The sequence below is a fragment of the Quercus robur genome, chromosome 7 (genome assembly GCF_932294415.1).
Source record: "Quercus robur chromosome 7, dhQueRobu3.1, whole genome shotgun sequence".
Lineage (NCBI taxonomy): Eukaryota > Viridiplantae > Streptophyta > Magnoliopsida > Fagales > Fagaceae > Quercus > Quercus robur.
In genome coordinates, this window is record NC_065540.1 from 40,714,157 (window position 1) to 40,730,551 (window position 16,395).

Genomic DNA, 16,395 nt, shown 5'->3' on the forward strand with positions numbered 1-16,395 from the left:
CCATCTCCAAGGAAAGAAAACCCCAGCTTTTGGAAATGTTTAAGGAATAAAAAAATGTTGAAATATGTGATTAAATGATTAAATTCCCAATAGCTTAGGTTTTTGGGGCAATTGGTAATTTAACATGGTATCAGAGCAAGAGGTCCTGAGTGCAATCCTTGGCTCCTCCACTCTACCTCCCATTTAAAATCCCACGTATTGAACCTCACCTATTAGAGAGAGTTTGAGCCCACACGTGAGGGAGAATGTTAAAAATATGTAATTAAACTTACCATATCCTAATAGCTCAAACTTTTGGAACAATCAGTAATTTAACAAAAGAAAATTCTCCTATCATACTCAACATTCACCACTATCCATCCAATTCTCTATCCCTCTAGATAGCATTTTAATATGGGATGACAAACAACTCAGTTAAAAGTAAATCATTTGCATAACATAGAAAGGCCTCTAGGCAACTGAAAGCGAGGACAATAGATCATGTTGACTATCACCGCACTGCTATTAAGCATCTTTTATTTTGTGGACAAGTTGAGATAATTGAGGGACAGAAATATGGAAAACACTATCCTTATAACCTTCATATATAATGGATTGAATATAATGGTCCATTTCAACCCATTATATGCATATATTATTAGTTGAATATCTACCCCAGATCTGAAAATCATGCGGTGCAAAGGTGGAACACCAGCTACACCATCAGCCCATGTGACTATGTTCCACCGTTTTCATAAATATCAACAAAAGTATATTTTTCAGAGAAAGGAGGGGGGGAGAGCATCAAGCTCAAAAATCATCTCAATTATCCTGCTCTGTCGCCCTTATTTGTGAATGTATAGCACACTTGAGGATAGTGAGGGTATCGGGTTGAGAAGGGATGGTTCTTACAACACCAGCCTAACAAATCTTAAGCCTTAACTAGTATTGGAACTTTATAGTGTGCTATAGAATACCATAAATACATAGACCATGACTTTACAGAATACCCTGGGCTATCTTGGTTTTGTAATACCATGAGCTACCTTCATTTTAGGGCTACCATACTAAGCTTAATTTATTCTTATATATACCATACCATACCATATATTAGGTTCATTGTAACATACAATTCGTATTAGTAAAGATGTAGTTATTTGGGGCTTTCTATAGTGGACGTAGGACGTTTAGTCGAACCACATTAATTCTCTTGCATTTGCTTTCTTTGTCTACATCAGTTTACTTTCCACTTTCTGTTTTAAAAATCTATATAAAGATTGAATGTTTTGTATTGAGACACTAAATAAATTAATATTATTTCATTGCAAAAAATAAATTTCTGCCTCAAAGTGATACCATTCTAACAATGTAAAGGTAACAACATACTGTCAACATTTTTATTCTTAAGTTGGGCAGTTAAGGAATTAAAGATCCTCAAGCATCAAAGAAAGGCTTCTCTCAACAGATGTCATAATGTTAGCCAGTAATGGCACAAGTACTTCACTGTATGCGGCTGAGGTTTTAAACCAAGTGAAAAATAGGGCCACTCTCTGCAGGTTTGAGCCAGATAGGAAAGAGTTTGATTTTTGCCACACGCTGCCATCTTTTACTTACAAAGGATTATTATACTCCTCAGAAACAGCCCGGTTATTTCTATGCTCCAATCAAGGAAACTATATTACAGCCAGCAGAGCAAATATAACAAAGACCAAATTATCTATAACAAAAATAACAAGGCTAAACAAAAGAAAAACACAGAAACAAACCTGCATTTCATCTCCCATTCTGCATTTTCCTCAGAAGAAATCAATCTTTCCCTAAGAATCCTGCATTCTTCTCTACAGGACTCCAATTCATCCCTCACCTTACAATTAACAGATGCACAATCCTTATAAGTACCACCATGCGAAGAAGGCCACAAGATTTGTGCAATTCAAACATTTTAGATGAATAATAACACAACACACTGCCGCATTTTAAAATTTATAATTTATAAATAACAATTTCATTGTATATACTTTATTTAGAATGTATAGAATTAGTTAAAACATATATATAGGCATGGTGAAGAAAGGCCTTTCATGATAGAACAAAAGAGGGGGGAGGAGGGAGAATGATGCATTTAGATAAAAAGAAGAAACAAGTTGATGCAAGGAGCACCAAAATTATTTTAAATTTTATTTTGAATTCAAAAATAGTTTTCATTTCTTTTTGAATTTAGTATTTAACATTTTAAAGATTTTGTCAAATTTAATTGTGGCATGATTAACTTTCCACAAATAAAATAGTAGCTCTTGTAGTCATGAAGGCAGCACAATTTGAATAAGATATTTTATATGGAGAATGCCTCTCTTTGTTTGGAGGTGATTCCAAGCACCCTTAGTTGGTGACACCTAAGGTTTTTAGGCAAATTCTAGGTGGTGAACCTTAGGATTTGTCTTGTTTTACCTTCTTTTCCCTTCATCTCTATTTTTCCTAACCCTGTCCAGCATTACAAGTTAAAATACATCTATACTAAAATTGTAGAATAACTTAAATCTGAAATAACAAGATCACTTAATTCTAAGCTTGGACATTTTGTGTTGCTAGATCTCCTTATCCCATGAACATGTTGTTATACCACTTATTGTTCTGAAAAAGCATTGTTCAGCTATCTAAATTCATGCTTATTCAAGGATGCTAGGATGATAAATACGACACTGAATAAAAATAATTGGCAATGCAAGTAGAAGCCAAGGACCTTATACGAGCGCCAACCATAAGAGAAACTTAAAAAGAGATACCTTAATAAATAGCTTAAATACTGGATGTAAAGATGGAACAAGACCTCTCATTGCTTTGGGTTTCCAAAGATTTGAGAAACCACCAATTACATGCTGGAAAGGCTTTTAAATTCTCATGCCATAAAATTTGTGGTAGGTATTTTAAATTAAACAACATGATTTTAATAAATATCAACAAACAGTGCTATCACCTCTTCCCAAAGAGGATATTCTTTGGTCACCCAAAAAAAAAAAAAAAAAAAAAAAACATCAGAACAATTCAACATCATAAAATGGATCAGCATGGTGAGCTCACACTGGACATATTCCATATGACATGAGAAAAACTAAAAAAATGACGTCTCCCTTTTGGTATTCTATCTTAAATAGAGAACTATTATTGTAATTTTGTTTTTTGTATTGAAACTTATACATTACCACTTGTCCCAAAAGCTTCAACTGTTATGAAATGGTAAATTTAATCATTTAACCATTACTCTAACAACCCCCCTCACATGTGAGTGATGCGGGAGATGAAAGAGAATTATTATTTAATATTATTTATGTTGGCAAGTCAATTGTATTTTTATGTTTTCGGTCCTAGTAGTTTATTGGGCTTTTAGTATTTTAATTTAGAAATAAGGTTATTTTTGTAATAAGGCAATTAGGATTTCCTAGCCAGCAAGGGTATTTTTATAATAAGGCAATTAGGGTTTCCTAGCCAATTAGAATTAGGGTTTAGTAATCCTTTATAAGAAACCTATTGTACTCCTTGAGGAGATAGTTGATATTTTGATGAATGAAAACAATGGCCGTTTGGTCTTTCTTTGGTCTGGTGTTGATTCCAGGTCTACCCTAGGTGCTGACTCCTAGTGGTTTTCCCGCTTGGTACTGACTCTAAATAAGACCTAGGTGCTGACTCCTAGGTCATATCCTTTATTTTTCCGTTCTTTCAATTTTGTTCTGGTTGTCCTGCGTCAGTTTTGATATCAGAGCAAACACCGATCTGTTGAAGCATCATCGCACGAAAGAGCCAGAAAATATCACCCAAAAAAAAAAAAAACCAGATTTTGAAGCCAACCAGAAACCTCTAGTCCAGAACCCACAATCAAGTTTCCAAATCCCATGCAACCACAAAGAGAAAAAAAACCACGTCAAGACCCATCGGCAACCTCAACTCACCACCGTTGAGATTGACCCACCAACTGCCGAAACCCACAGACCAGCACTTAGCCGCCGCCAACCCATCAGCCGCCGCCGCCGACACCATCTTCACCTTCAACTACCGCCGCTAAGGACGTCGACCACCACCCATGCCAAGACCCAAGACATCGCACCGCCACTCCTCTACGATTCAAGCCGCCGCTGTCTTCCCTGTCTTCGCGCCGCTACAGCCGTTGATCCCTAGCACCGCGTCCATCACCGAGCCTCTTTTTAGTTTAGAGAATGTTGTCTCTTTTAGTTTCTATGGTTTCCTTTTTTTTTAAAAAAGTATGTCCTGTAGTTTGCGTTCTTTTCAAGTCTATTGTTTGCTTTCTTTAAGTCTGTAGTTCCTTAAGTCCAACAGTGTATTTTATTATTTTGCAAAAAAAAAAAAAAAAAAGACCAAGCAGAGTCCAGGCCCGTGACAGACCAGTCCAAGGCCAATTCCAGCACTGCCTGTCCAGAGAACATCACAGCAGCCCAGGTTCTTGTTCCAACTCCAAACTATTGTTTGACACACTATTTTAGAGAATCATGGAAATATTAGAAGCACCTTGTTTTGATGGTTATGAAACTTATCCACGAGATTTTGTCAACTGGATGAATGGGATGGAGCGATTCTTTGAGCAAGCAAATTTTGCAGATAACATAAAGGTTAGGTATGCCAAGTCGAAGTTAATAGGTAAAGCACAAAGGTTTTGGGAGAATCTTGAACATTTCCGCTATATGGATTATAAACCTGCCATTACTGTGTGGGAAGATATGAAAGAAAAGCTTTGTGATGAGTATTTGTCACCATACTATCGAGCTAAGTATCTGCCCCAATCTCAGTGTGGTACTTTTCAAGTTGAAGCAAATGCGATGACTCCTCATCCTCATCCCATATCATGTCCTCAGCGCACTTTTGAACAATCTACCCATATCGAGCTAAGTATCTGCCCCAATCTCAGTGTGGTACTTTTCAAGTTGAAGCAAATGCGATGACTCCTCATCCTCATCCCATATCATGTCCTCAGCGCACTTTTGAACAATCTACCAAGGAATTATCTACCAGGAAAGTAACGGAATTAACTGTAAAGCTCATGAAAGAGATTCAAGATAGGATTGCTCAGATGAAGCAAATGAAGACTCAACCCGAGTCAATTGGGAAACCAAGGATAATTGATCATAATGAGCTTATTGCTACCCCCATAGAAGAGAACATTGATGGTGATATCTTGGTCGTGGAGAATCCTCCAGCAAAACCAAAGCCTAACGTTGACATAGACGTACATGCCTCGACAAGTGTTGCTTTAACAAGCGTGCAAGGAAATGAATCTATTGAAGAACAGCAAGATGAAAAGATGGCGCCTAAAGAGAGTATTATGTTAGATGGTGAACATGATGTGAAAGTTGAAGTTTTTGAATGTGCTTCTGATCAACCCTCCACAGTCCTTGAAGATCTACATCTTGGTGAAGTTGAAGAGGTTGAAACCAAAGTGCTTCCTATGGCTCATAAGGTTCAAGAAAATATTATACTGATTCCACACATTGATTTTATTATTCCAAATGAGTTTGATGCGGTGGAATTCAAGGTTTTTCTTTTCCCTATGCTCCCTAAGGTGATTTCAAACTTGAAGAAAGTGTTGTTTGTCAGCATCCTAATCCTTCAATGCTTTAAAACTCGAGGTCGAGTTTTCTCCAACCAGAGGAGAATGATGCGGGAGATGAAAGAGAATTATTATTTAATATTATTTATGTCGGCAAGTCAATTGTATTTTTATGTTTTAGGTCCTAGTAGTTTATTGAGCTTTTAGTATTTTAATTTAGAAGTAAGGTTATTTTTGTAATAAGACAATTAGGATTTCCTGGCCAGCAAGGGTATTTTTGTAATAAGGCAATTAGGGTTTCCTAGCCAATTAGAATTAGGGTTTAGTAATCCTTTATAAGCAACCTATTGTACTCCTTGAGAAGATAGTTGATATTTTGATGAATGAAAACAATGGTCGTTTGGTCTTTCTTTGGTCTGGTGCTGACTCCAGGTCTACCCTAGGTGCTGACTCCTAGTGGTTTTCCTGCTTGGTGCTGACTCCAAGTAAGGCCTAGGTGCTGACTCCTAGATCATATCCTTTATTTTTCCGTTCTGTCAATTTTGTTCTGGTTGTCCTACGTCAGTGAGCCCATACTCCCCCTTAATAAGTATGGCCCAACACATGAATTTAATCATTTAACTATTATTCTAATAGACATTATTGTAAGATGGAGGCAGCGTACTCAATTTTTTATTATATTTACCCAAAATTGCCAAGTGGGGTGGGGGGTGATAAGTTGTCTTGGAGGTTGAATAGGAGTGACAATTTTGATATTCGCTATCTTTATAATGCCATCCGTGGAACCAATTCTCATTCATTCCCGTGGAAGAGTATTTGGCACATAGGTCGCCAAGAGGGTGTTTTTTTTTTTTTTGTGGTCAGCTGTGTGGGGAAAGATTCTCATAATTGATGACCTCATCAAGAGGGACTTACTGCTAGTTAGTTGGTGTGTGTGTGCAATAGTGGAGAAACGGTAAATCATATTTTGATCCATTGTGAGATTGCTTATGATTTATGGTGTGAAGTGTTTATAATTTTTGGCATTCAAAGGGTGTTGCCAGACAAAGTAGCACCCCTTCTTTTTGGTTGACACAATTAGTTTGGTAAACATTCCTCGAATGTTTGGAACTTGGTGCCGGCATGGGTGATGTGGTTAGTGTGGAAGGAGCGAAAAAGTTGTACATTTGAGGAGGTTATGAGACTTATTGATCAATTGAAGTCTTTGCAGCTCCATACTTTGTTTGATTGGTCTCAGGCATGGGGTTTTTCCAACTGAACTTCTTTTTTTATTTCCAACTCTCTCGTAGATCTTCTTCTTAATTTGCTTGTATTTTTTACAAGGTGCTTTATGTTCATCATCGTGAACATAGAGCAGTCCTTTTTGTCTTCAATAAATTCTATTACTTTAAAAAAAAAAAAAAATTATCTCCAAAAACACACCATTAAAGTTTTCATATTTTGAACTTCATTTACATTGTAGGGTCACTTCGTAGTAAGTTAAGCTTTTGAAACTAATTGTGACTAACATGGTAATAAGGCTGGTTTGACTGATAGGTCTAGGGTTGGAATCCTAGGAACCCCATGTGTTTCAGTTTCTGTTTTGGTGTTTGTTTCAATTTCAGTTATACATGTAGAGGGCCCACACATGGCCAGTGATATTGAGTGGGCTTACCTGTGAGGGTAGGTGTTAAGAGTTCCTAATAGCTCAAGCTTTTGGGACCCATGCATCTAACATGGTGTCAAAGTATGGTTGTCTATGAGGTCCTTGGTTCACGTCTTCGTGACCCCCACCATTATGTTGTTTCAGTTTCGTTTCTAGTGCTTTTTCCACTTTTCTTTCTATATGTGCGAGGCCTGCATTTGGTTCAATGTTATTGGCAAGCCTGCCCAAGAAGGGTATCAAATTTTGTGTGTGAACTTTATATATATTGTTCGGCCGCTTTCTAACAGCAAAGGCTTTTGAACTTAAGGGTATAACACTTTTTTGGCAAGTATCATAGTGTCTAACAAGTTGCATGCAAAGCTGGAAATTAGCAATGATGACTTGCAGCAAAGATAATGCACTCAGGAAAAATTTTAAGGCTACAAAGTGTGCCATAAACTCATGAACTATAATAATAACAACAACAAAATCATAACCTTGCAAAGACATGAAGGCAAGCTGTTAACAGGTGGAATATGAATCGTACCTGTGCCATTTCTTTTGATAACATCATAATCTCCACATTGTACGACTTTGCTTTCTCTCCTATGGCTTCAATGGAAGCTTTCTCCTTAGCAGACCATATTGCCCTTTCCTCCTCCATTTCCAAAAGGGAATCAGATAGTTGCTGCAAATTCCAAGATACAATCCACTGACCAATTTCGTACCAACAAAAACAAAATTACAATTACATATCATATAGATAATACTCTTAACCCAAATTTAAGCTACCATTGCCAGCTCTTCCTTTTCTTGTACCAACTTTTTGACAGAGGTTTCCATCTTTTGCTCGTTGGATTTAGATTCTTCCAAACATTGTCTCTGAAGAGAGAAGAGTAAGATGCCAAATTTGAGAGAGAGAGCGAGGGAAAGAAGAAAATCACTGTTAGTCACAATCAACATCGCTAAAATAAATTCCTAAAACCTGGGAGATGTAAGGAGAGATGCAGAAGCTTACAAGAGCTGAGACCTCTTCCTGAAACACTTGCAGTTCCTTGTTCGATGTGTTCAACTCTTCTGACAGGGCTTCTAATTTTGAAGTTATACCTTCATTTCTAAATATAACCACATCTTTTTCCCTGTTTGCAGCATCCAATTCCTCTCCCAAAGAAGCAACAGCTGTCTCATATTCAAATAAGAGGACTTCCAGTTTTTTGTTTTCTTCCTGAACACCAGAAAAAGAAAAATTAATTATTACAATATGCAGCATGACATAGCAAGAGCACAGACCTGAAAATGAAAAAAAAGGGGTGTGAACATAAAAACAACCATTTGAGTAGATTAGGATCACTTTTAAAGAATGGGAATAACTCAAACATTCATACAAAATTTTTGGGAGAACCAATTTGGAGACTCATGTGAGTCATGTCCAAATAAAGGAAAAACCTATATGTCATGTGTGCAAAGTGCACAATGTAGCTTCTGTATAATTTTTATGGATAATATTTCTACAAATAGTCAATAGATATTTTTCCTTTTTTTTTTAAAAAAAAAAAGTATATTTGAAGATGTATATAGTTAACAGTGGATCTGTCCTGGTGCCTAAAGTATGAAAACCTGTTTTAAGTTGAATGTTCACATTGGAGGACAAAAATATTGATTTGCTTCAAGTCACATCATGAAGCTCTGATTAACTAACACAAAAGAACCCCTTCATTCTAGCACAAACTAAATGAGAAGAAAGTTAGATAATCTTCTACAGCAATAAAACTCAAGCTGAATACAACTATTATTTCATATGTACAATGCATTATTAAGTCCAACTTCATCACCTGCAATGTCTGTTCAGAAGGAACAGCCAGACCCTTTGCCCTTTTTGAGTCAAACACCTTTGAGTTCCTATCAACAATTGAATCACGCCTTCTACATGCAAGTGACTCACGCTTGCTTATATCACGCTCTAGTTGAGAGTTCTGACCAAGCAACCGTTTTAACTCTCGTTCGGCAGATGCTTTCTCACCCTACAAATGTGCAGATAAGTTAGTAAAAGATGATGATCTAAATTAAAGTTTAATTGTCACATAAAGAAATCAAGGAATATAGTATGAGACCTCAAGTTTGGTTTTCTCCTGGATGGCATTCTTAAGCTTGAAATCAGTCTCTTTCAGCTTTGCCTTTGTTTTCTCAAGATCTTTTCTCAGATTGTCCTTTTCCTTAGCCAAGGAACAAGATGATAAACTCGATATCTCTTTTTCAAGAGTTTGAATTAGTGAAAGATATTCCAACTTTTCCAAATCCTGTTGTTCCAAAAGTTCCTGCACAAAAATGCCACTTAGCAATAAGTATATTGCACGTTGAAACAAAACATACAATAAATCCAACAAAACTTACTTTTAAGGAATTTTCTGAATGTTGAGTATCTACTCTTAGTTCTTGTATCTGGTTCTGGATATCAACAGATTGATTGAACAAAAGAATCTGAACCCAAATATTAATGCACAGGAAACTATCAGGATAATGTAAGTAATTTCATAATCTCATGTACCAAATTATACAAATAACAGTACCTTCTCATTCTCAAGTTCGGTAACTCTCTCCCTCATGCGACAAGTTAACTTCTCATAGTTACTGACAATCAAATTTTGTTGCTGAGAACTCTGGGTAATCAGAGTCCTGAAATCCTGCTCAAAAAGGAAAATGACTGATTGCAACTAACAAAATACTGATGTTATGAGTAATAGGGGCAAAACAGTAATATCACGTACTTTATATATAAATAATATTTTATGTGTTAGGGTTGACTTATCAAACCCTAAAACACTTCCACAGTAAACAACATGGTATCAGAGCCACCAAGCCGCCGCTGCCGTTAACCCTCCAACCACCACCCACCGATATTGTTGTCACCGGCAACCATATCCCAACTCGCTAGCTCCGACAACCCTAATAGAGACTTCGACGATCTCGATTTAGTGGCTGAAGGAGTTGTCCAGCGCCAGTGACCCTCTCTCCGGTCTCGCGACACCAAATCAACGTCGCCTGATCGCGAGAGAGGCAAGGTTTTACTCGCCCTCCTCCGGCAACCATCCTAGCTTACTCGCCGGTCCTCGCGCTGCTACTCCTGCACCCTAGCGCTGCCGCCGGAGCTTTTTCAGTTAAGGGTTTCAACCATGGTCTGATTTTCTTCTATTCTTCAATACGTTCTCTGCGTATCTGTTCAGGCAGCCTTAGGTTGATGTTTAGTGGTGGATTGGGCAATTTTTTTTTTTTTTGGTGTTGGTATGGATTTGTTGCTGCCTTGTTTTTTTTTTGGAATAGTTTGGTGTTGATTCGTTGATAGATAAGTTACTGTTGACGTGGCTGATTTGTTGAAGTACATTGGTTGCTGGTTGGAGTTTGTTTTAATTCAGTCTAACTTATTTCTTTAGTGTTAGTTTGTTCTTCAGATTGCTATTATGGAGTCCAAAGACAGTGCTCAACCCCCTAATTATTTCTTATCTCCTGATATGTTATCAATTACTTCCATTCATCTAAATGGTAGTAATTATGCTCAGTGGGCACAGGCAGTTAAAGTATTTCTTCTTGATAGAAAGAAGTTTGATTACGTGATTAAGAAACCTCATGTACCTACAGACCCTAAATTTGCTGATTGGAGAGCCGAAGATGCACAAATTAGGAGTTGTTTGTGGAATAGCATGAAATCTAAGATCAGTTGTAGTTTGGTTTTCTTACCAACTGCTAAACTTGTTTGGGAACAAGCCAAGGAACTTTACTCTGGTGTTAACAATTTGAAGCGGATTTATGATCTTCATCAAAATTATTTCTCCTTGAGTTTGGGTGATATGTCTTTAGAAAACTATTATAACAAGTTTAAGGGTGTATGTGAAGAACTCAATATTTATCAACCTATCTCCTCTGATGTTAAAATTATGAAGAAATAACGAGATTCTATGCATGTTGCTCGCTTCCTCTCTGGATTGCCTAAAACTTTGAATCCAATAAAATCACAAATCTTAGCTAGTCCAAACCTCCCTTCATTGAGTGAAGTTTTTGGTAGACTTCGACAGGCCACATTATCTGATTCGAGTATTGACCCTTTCTCTTCCTCCAATACTGATGCATTACCTTCTGGTGATAAATCTGCCTTTACCACTTATATGGGGAGTAATAGAGGTGGTCGTGGAGGTCGAGGTCGTGAGGGCCGAGGTCGTGGGGGTCGTGACCAAGGGGGTCGTGGTAAAGGACGTGGTCTTCGTAAGTGCACTTATTGTCATGGTGAGAATCATACAGTAGACTTTTGCTGGGAGTTGTATGTTAAACCCTCAGCTAACCAAGCTAGTTTTCAAATTCAAGAACCACCTTCACAGCTACTTCCACCGACATCTAGAGTAGTCTCTATTCCTGAGGAAGAGTACAATCACCTCTTGTCTCTGCATTCCAACTTTGTTGGGTCTAATTCTACTGCTACTTTGGCTCAACAAGGTACTTCCGCTACTTGTCTTACCACTCAGACCCTTGGGTCATTGACTCAGGTGCTACTGATCATATGACAGGTACCTAAAGTTTACTCTCTGACCTTGAGCAATCTAGTAGCCTTCCCAATGTTACATTGGCAAATGGCTCAGCCACTACAGTTTCTGGTTTGGGCACTGCCAATCTTAGTCCTAATCTTTCTCTCTCTTCTGTCTTGTATATTCCTGATTTTCCTTTTAACCTTTTGTCAATTAGTAAGCTTACTAAAATTTTGAATTGTACTGCCATTTTTTTATCCACTCATTGTATCTTTCAGGATCTCAAGACGAGGAAGATTATTGGTGGAGGGCATGAAGCCGGTGGACTTTATTACTTGGATCAATGTGGTTCTTCCCGTTTAGTGGCTTCTCATTTGTCTATCTCGCCTCTTCAACATCATTGTCGCATTGGTCATCCATCTCTCAAGAATTTGAAGTCATTAGTTCCATCATGTCGTCAAATTGAGTCTTTACAATGTGAAGCATGTCAATTGGGTAAACACCATAGGGTGCCTTTTGCCCCTAGGCGTGAGAGTCGTGTTAGTAGTCCTTTTCATTTAATTCATTCTGATATTTGGGGTCCAATAAACACTCCCTCATTGTTGGGATTTAAATATTTTGTCATTTTTGTTGATGATTATTCTAGAATCACCTATCTTTATCTTATGAAAGAACGGTCTGAATTGTACTCAAATTTCAAATCATTTTATATGGAAATAAAGACTCAGTTTAATGCTTCGCTTCGTATTTTTCGGTCTGACAATGCTCGTGAATATTTTCATACATCTTTGTCTCAATTTTTTGATGATCATGGTATAATTCACCAATCTTCATGCCCCCATACTCCACAACAAAATGGTATTGCTGAACGCAAAATGCGTCATTTGTTAGAGGTCACTCGTGCCTTAAAGTTTCATATGCATGTTCCCAAATCATATTGGAGTGATGCTGTTCTCACTGCCTGTCACCTAATTAATCGTATGCCTTCCACTGTTCTAGGTGGTCAGATCCCTTATACTGTGCTCTCTCCATAAATCCGCTTCAAATTGTTAACACCAGAGTAAAGTTCCTTGGCTTGTTCCCAAATAAGTTTAGCAGTTGGTAAGAAAACCAAACTACAACTGATCTTAGACTCCATGCTCTCTCCTAATGCACCTTTGTTTCATCTACCTCCTAAGATCTTTGGTTGTGTGTGCTATGTTCATATCTTAGGTCCAGGGAGTGACAAACTTGATCCTAGATCCATTAAATGTGTTTTTCTTGGGTATTCTCGTATTCAGAAAGGATACCGATGTTACTCACCTACTCTTCGGCGTCGTTTCATTATTGCTGATGTCACATTTGATGAATCTCAGTCCTATTTCTCTCCTTCGGTTGCTAGTGATAGTTCTCCTCCTTGTCTTCCTCTCCTACCACCTGTGTCTCCTATTGAATCTCCTCAAAAACCACTCCAGGTATATTGTCGCCTGTAGAAACCTCCAACAGAGACCTCTACCCCGCCTAGTGATCCAACTCCTGATCCTGCCTCTCTTCCAATTGCTTTGCGCAAAGGTAAGCGTTCTTGTACCTCTCACCCTATCTCTCAGTTTGTCTCTTATGGTCACTTGTCTCCATCTCTTTATGCCTTTACCACATCCTTGAATTCTACTATTGTTCCTAAGTCTGTCCAGGAGGCTATGTCCATCTCGGGTTGGAAATCTGCTATGGAGGCAGAAATGTCTGCCCTGTCTGAAAATGCTACTTGGTCTTTAGTTACTCGTCCTCCAGGGAAAACTATTGTTGGTTGTCGTTGGTTGTATACTGTGAAGTATTTGCTTGATGGTTCTATTGAGTGTTTGAAGGCTCGCTTGGTTGCCAAAGGTTATACCCAAACATACAGTGTTGACTATGCCGAGACATTCTCACTTGTTGCTAAAATTTCTTCTGTTCGGATTTTGATCTCCTTGGTTGCTAATTTGGGTTGGCCATTATTTTAGTTAGATGTTAAAAATACATTCTTGAATGGCGATTTGAAGGAAGAGGTGTATATGGAGCAACCACCTAGGTTTGTTGCTCAGGGTGAGTCTAGAAAAGTGTGTAGGTTGCATAAGGCCATCTATGGTCTTAAACAATCTCCCAGAGCTTGATTTGGTAAATTCAGTGAAGTAGTGTTAAAGTTTGGATTGCGACGTTGCCATTCTGATCACTCTGTGTTTTCTCATACCTCTGATAGAGGAAAGATTTTGTTGATAGTATATGTTGATGATATTATAATAACTGGAGATGACAAGCAGGGTATTGATGATTTGAAAAGATACCTTCAAAACTCCTTTCGAACTAAGGATCTGGGTAAACTTCGTTATTTCTTGGGTAATGAGGTAGCACGATCTAAAGAAGGCATCAGTTTATCACAGAGGAAGTATGTGTTGGATATTTTGGAAGAAACTGGCTTGTTAGGGTCTAAACCAGTGGAGACTCCTATGGATCCTAATGTCAAATTGTATGAAGATCAGGCGGAGCTGTTATCTAATCCTGAGAGATATCGTCATTTGGTTGGTAAACTAAATTATCTCACAATTACTCACCCAGATATATCATTTGCAGTTAGTGTTTTGAGCCAGTTTATGAAAGATCCTCGCCTTCCACATTGGGAGGCAGTTATTCGAATTGTGAGGTATCTTAAAGCACATCCAGGCTGTGGTCTTTTGTATAAAGCTAATGGTCACCTATGGGTAGAAGCCTACACTGATGCTGATTGGGCTGGATCACCATCAGATAGAAAATCCACTACTGGGTATTGCACTTTTCTGGGAGGAAATCTAATTACTTGGAAAAGTAAGAAACAAACTGTTGTTGCCAGGTCTAGTGCAGAGGCTGAGTATAGAGCCATGGCACACACATCATGTGAGCTTATGTGGATTAAGCACTTACTTGAGGAATTAAGATTTGTTGTGAAGCTGCCTATGACTATGCATTGTGATAATCAAGCAGCAATTTACATTGCCTCCAATCCTGTGTTCCATGAGCGAACCAAGCATATTGAAGTAGATTGTCATATTACTCAGGAGAAAGTAGAAGATGGTGTAATTGCTACTCCATATGTTTCTACAAGAGTCCAAATTGCTGATATGTTTACTAAAGCTTTATGTAAGACTCGTTTGGGTTTATTATGTAACAAGCTAGGATTGTATGATATATACTCTCTAGCTTTAGGGGGAGTGTTATGAGTAATAGGGGCAAAACAGTAATATCATGTACTTTATATATAAATAATATTTTATGTGTTAGGGTTGACTTATCAAACCCTAAAACACTTTCACAGTAAACAACAACTGAAATAATTTATGCAATAGTAATTGAATTTAGATAAAGTCCTCATGGGATGTTAAGAGTACTCACATGGAACACATCAAATAGAGAAGAAAAACTCTTAGAAACCTCATCCACAAGTGAAGAGACGCTCTCAACTACTTTTTTTGAGTTTTGGACTTCTGACATTAATTCTTGGACTTCCACTGAAAGCTTGATAACAAAGTCAGAATTCCCACCCTAAATGAAGATGCTACAGATCAGTTTCATAGGCTTAGGCAAAAGAAATTTTGTATATGACAGATACAAGATACAGAATTTACCAAAACAAGAAATTTGTAAGAGCTAAGTGAGAAACAGAAATACATACATCAGTTATTCTCTCAGATTCATTGGAAGTAAGTTGCTCTTGAGCCATCCTAGCTTCCTCTTGTGCATATAGAAGCTCTTCATAGAGCTAAGAAAAATTATATAATATTTACCAGTTAAAAAGCCATATGTGACAGAAAGAAAGAAAAAATGAAAAAGACTAAAACAACAACCTGAAAAGAAACAGATTCATGCATATGCATGCACACGTGCATGCATACACACACACAAAGATTACTTAACAACATGCAACTCCAGAGGATACACATATACTACAACAACAACAACCAAGCCTTAGTCTTACTTCTTAAATTTAACTCCAGAGTTGACACATATATACCACTAATAATTAATTGCATGCATATGCAATTCCTTTGTGCCTGGCTTCTAGGTATAGAAGAATGCTCTGACCTTTAATGGTTATGAAATTTCAGTGATGAATATGAAACTCCTATCCAAGATGGCTCTACTATTGAATGGTTGAGGCTAGAGGCATCTCTTTCTCAACTTTGCTTGATTTCTTGAAGCCCTTAAAACTTAAAGAGTTACTTTTTTTTTTCCTTTTTCTTCTTGTTTTAAGATTTTGTGTTTCTCTTGTATTCTTCCTTCTCACTAGGATCAAGCCCCCTTTTATGTGATTTTTAACAAAATCTTCTACTTAATACTGCACCAAAAACCTAGATTTTTAATACAATAAAAAGAGTGAAAATTATTTCAAGAAAACTCTAATATCCATTCCAATTGAAGTCAGCAACATATCCAATCCATCCTTTCAGCTTCCTAAACCCATATCCCCTCCCCCCAAGTGAATAATAGTAATATTACCATAAAAGCTAGCCTTGAATGTTGACTTCAACATTTGTAACAAACAAATTGGAAAATTAACACATCAGACAGTAATTATTATTATTATAATTATTTTTAAATATTTTTGACAAATCCTGAAGTTATATGTAGCTGAATGTATTAAATTAAAATTCATATGGAGTTTGGTTTCTTTTTTCTTTTCCAGTGCAGTTTACCAATGTAACAGATTGGATTTCCTACTGCCTAGAAGAGTTTAGTAAAAA

General features: G+C 37.3%; 1 protein-coding gene across 4 annotated transcripts in view; it reads right to left on the reverse strand.

The window, feature by feature from the left end:
* Positions 1 to 16,395, reverse strand: part of LOC126693440 (kinesin-like protein KIN-7O) — a 29,490-nt gene that overhangs the window by 2,687 nt on the left and 10,408 nt on the right. The window contains exons 19-28 of one of the 4 annotated variants that reach the window (XM_050389396.1): positions 15,327 to 15,413; positions 15,047 to 15,196; positions 9,725 to 9,841; positions 9,549 to 9,635; positions 9,269 to 9,472; positions 8,990 to 9,178; positions 8,176 to 8,382; positions 7,950 to 8,039; positions 7,705 to 7,845; positions 1,746 to 1,867 (exon numbers count right to left, since the gene is read on the reverse strand). In XM_050389396.1, the coding sequence (XP_050245353.1) occupies positions 1,746 to 1,867; positions 7,705 to 7,845; positions 7,950 to 8,039; positions 8,176 to 8,382; positions 8,990 to 9,178; positions 9,269 to 9,472; positions 9,549 to 9,635; positions 9,725 to 9,841; positions 15,047 to 15,196; positions 15,327 to 15,413 (1,394 nt within the window). The remainder of the gene's footprint in view (positions 1 to 1,745; positions 1,868 to 7,704; positions 7,846 to 7,949; positions 8,040 to 8,175; positions 8,383 to 8,989; positions 9,179 to 9,268; positions 9,473 to 9,548; positions 9,636 to 9,724; positions 9,842 to 15,046; positions 15,197 to 15,326; positions 15,414 to 16,395) is intronic. The other 3 variants (XM_050389397.1, XM_050389398.1, XM_050389399.1) reach the window with 3 other exon arrangements.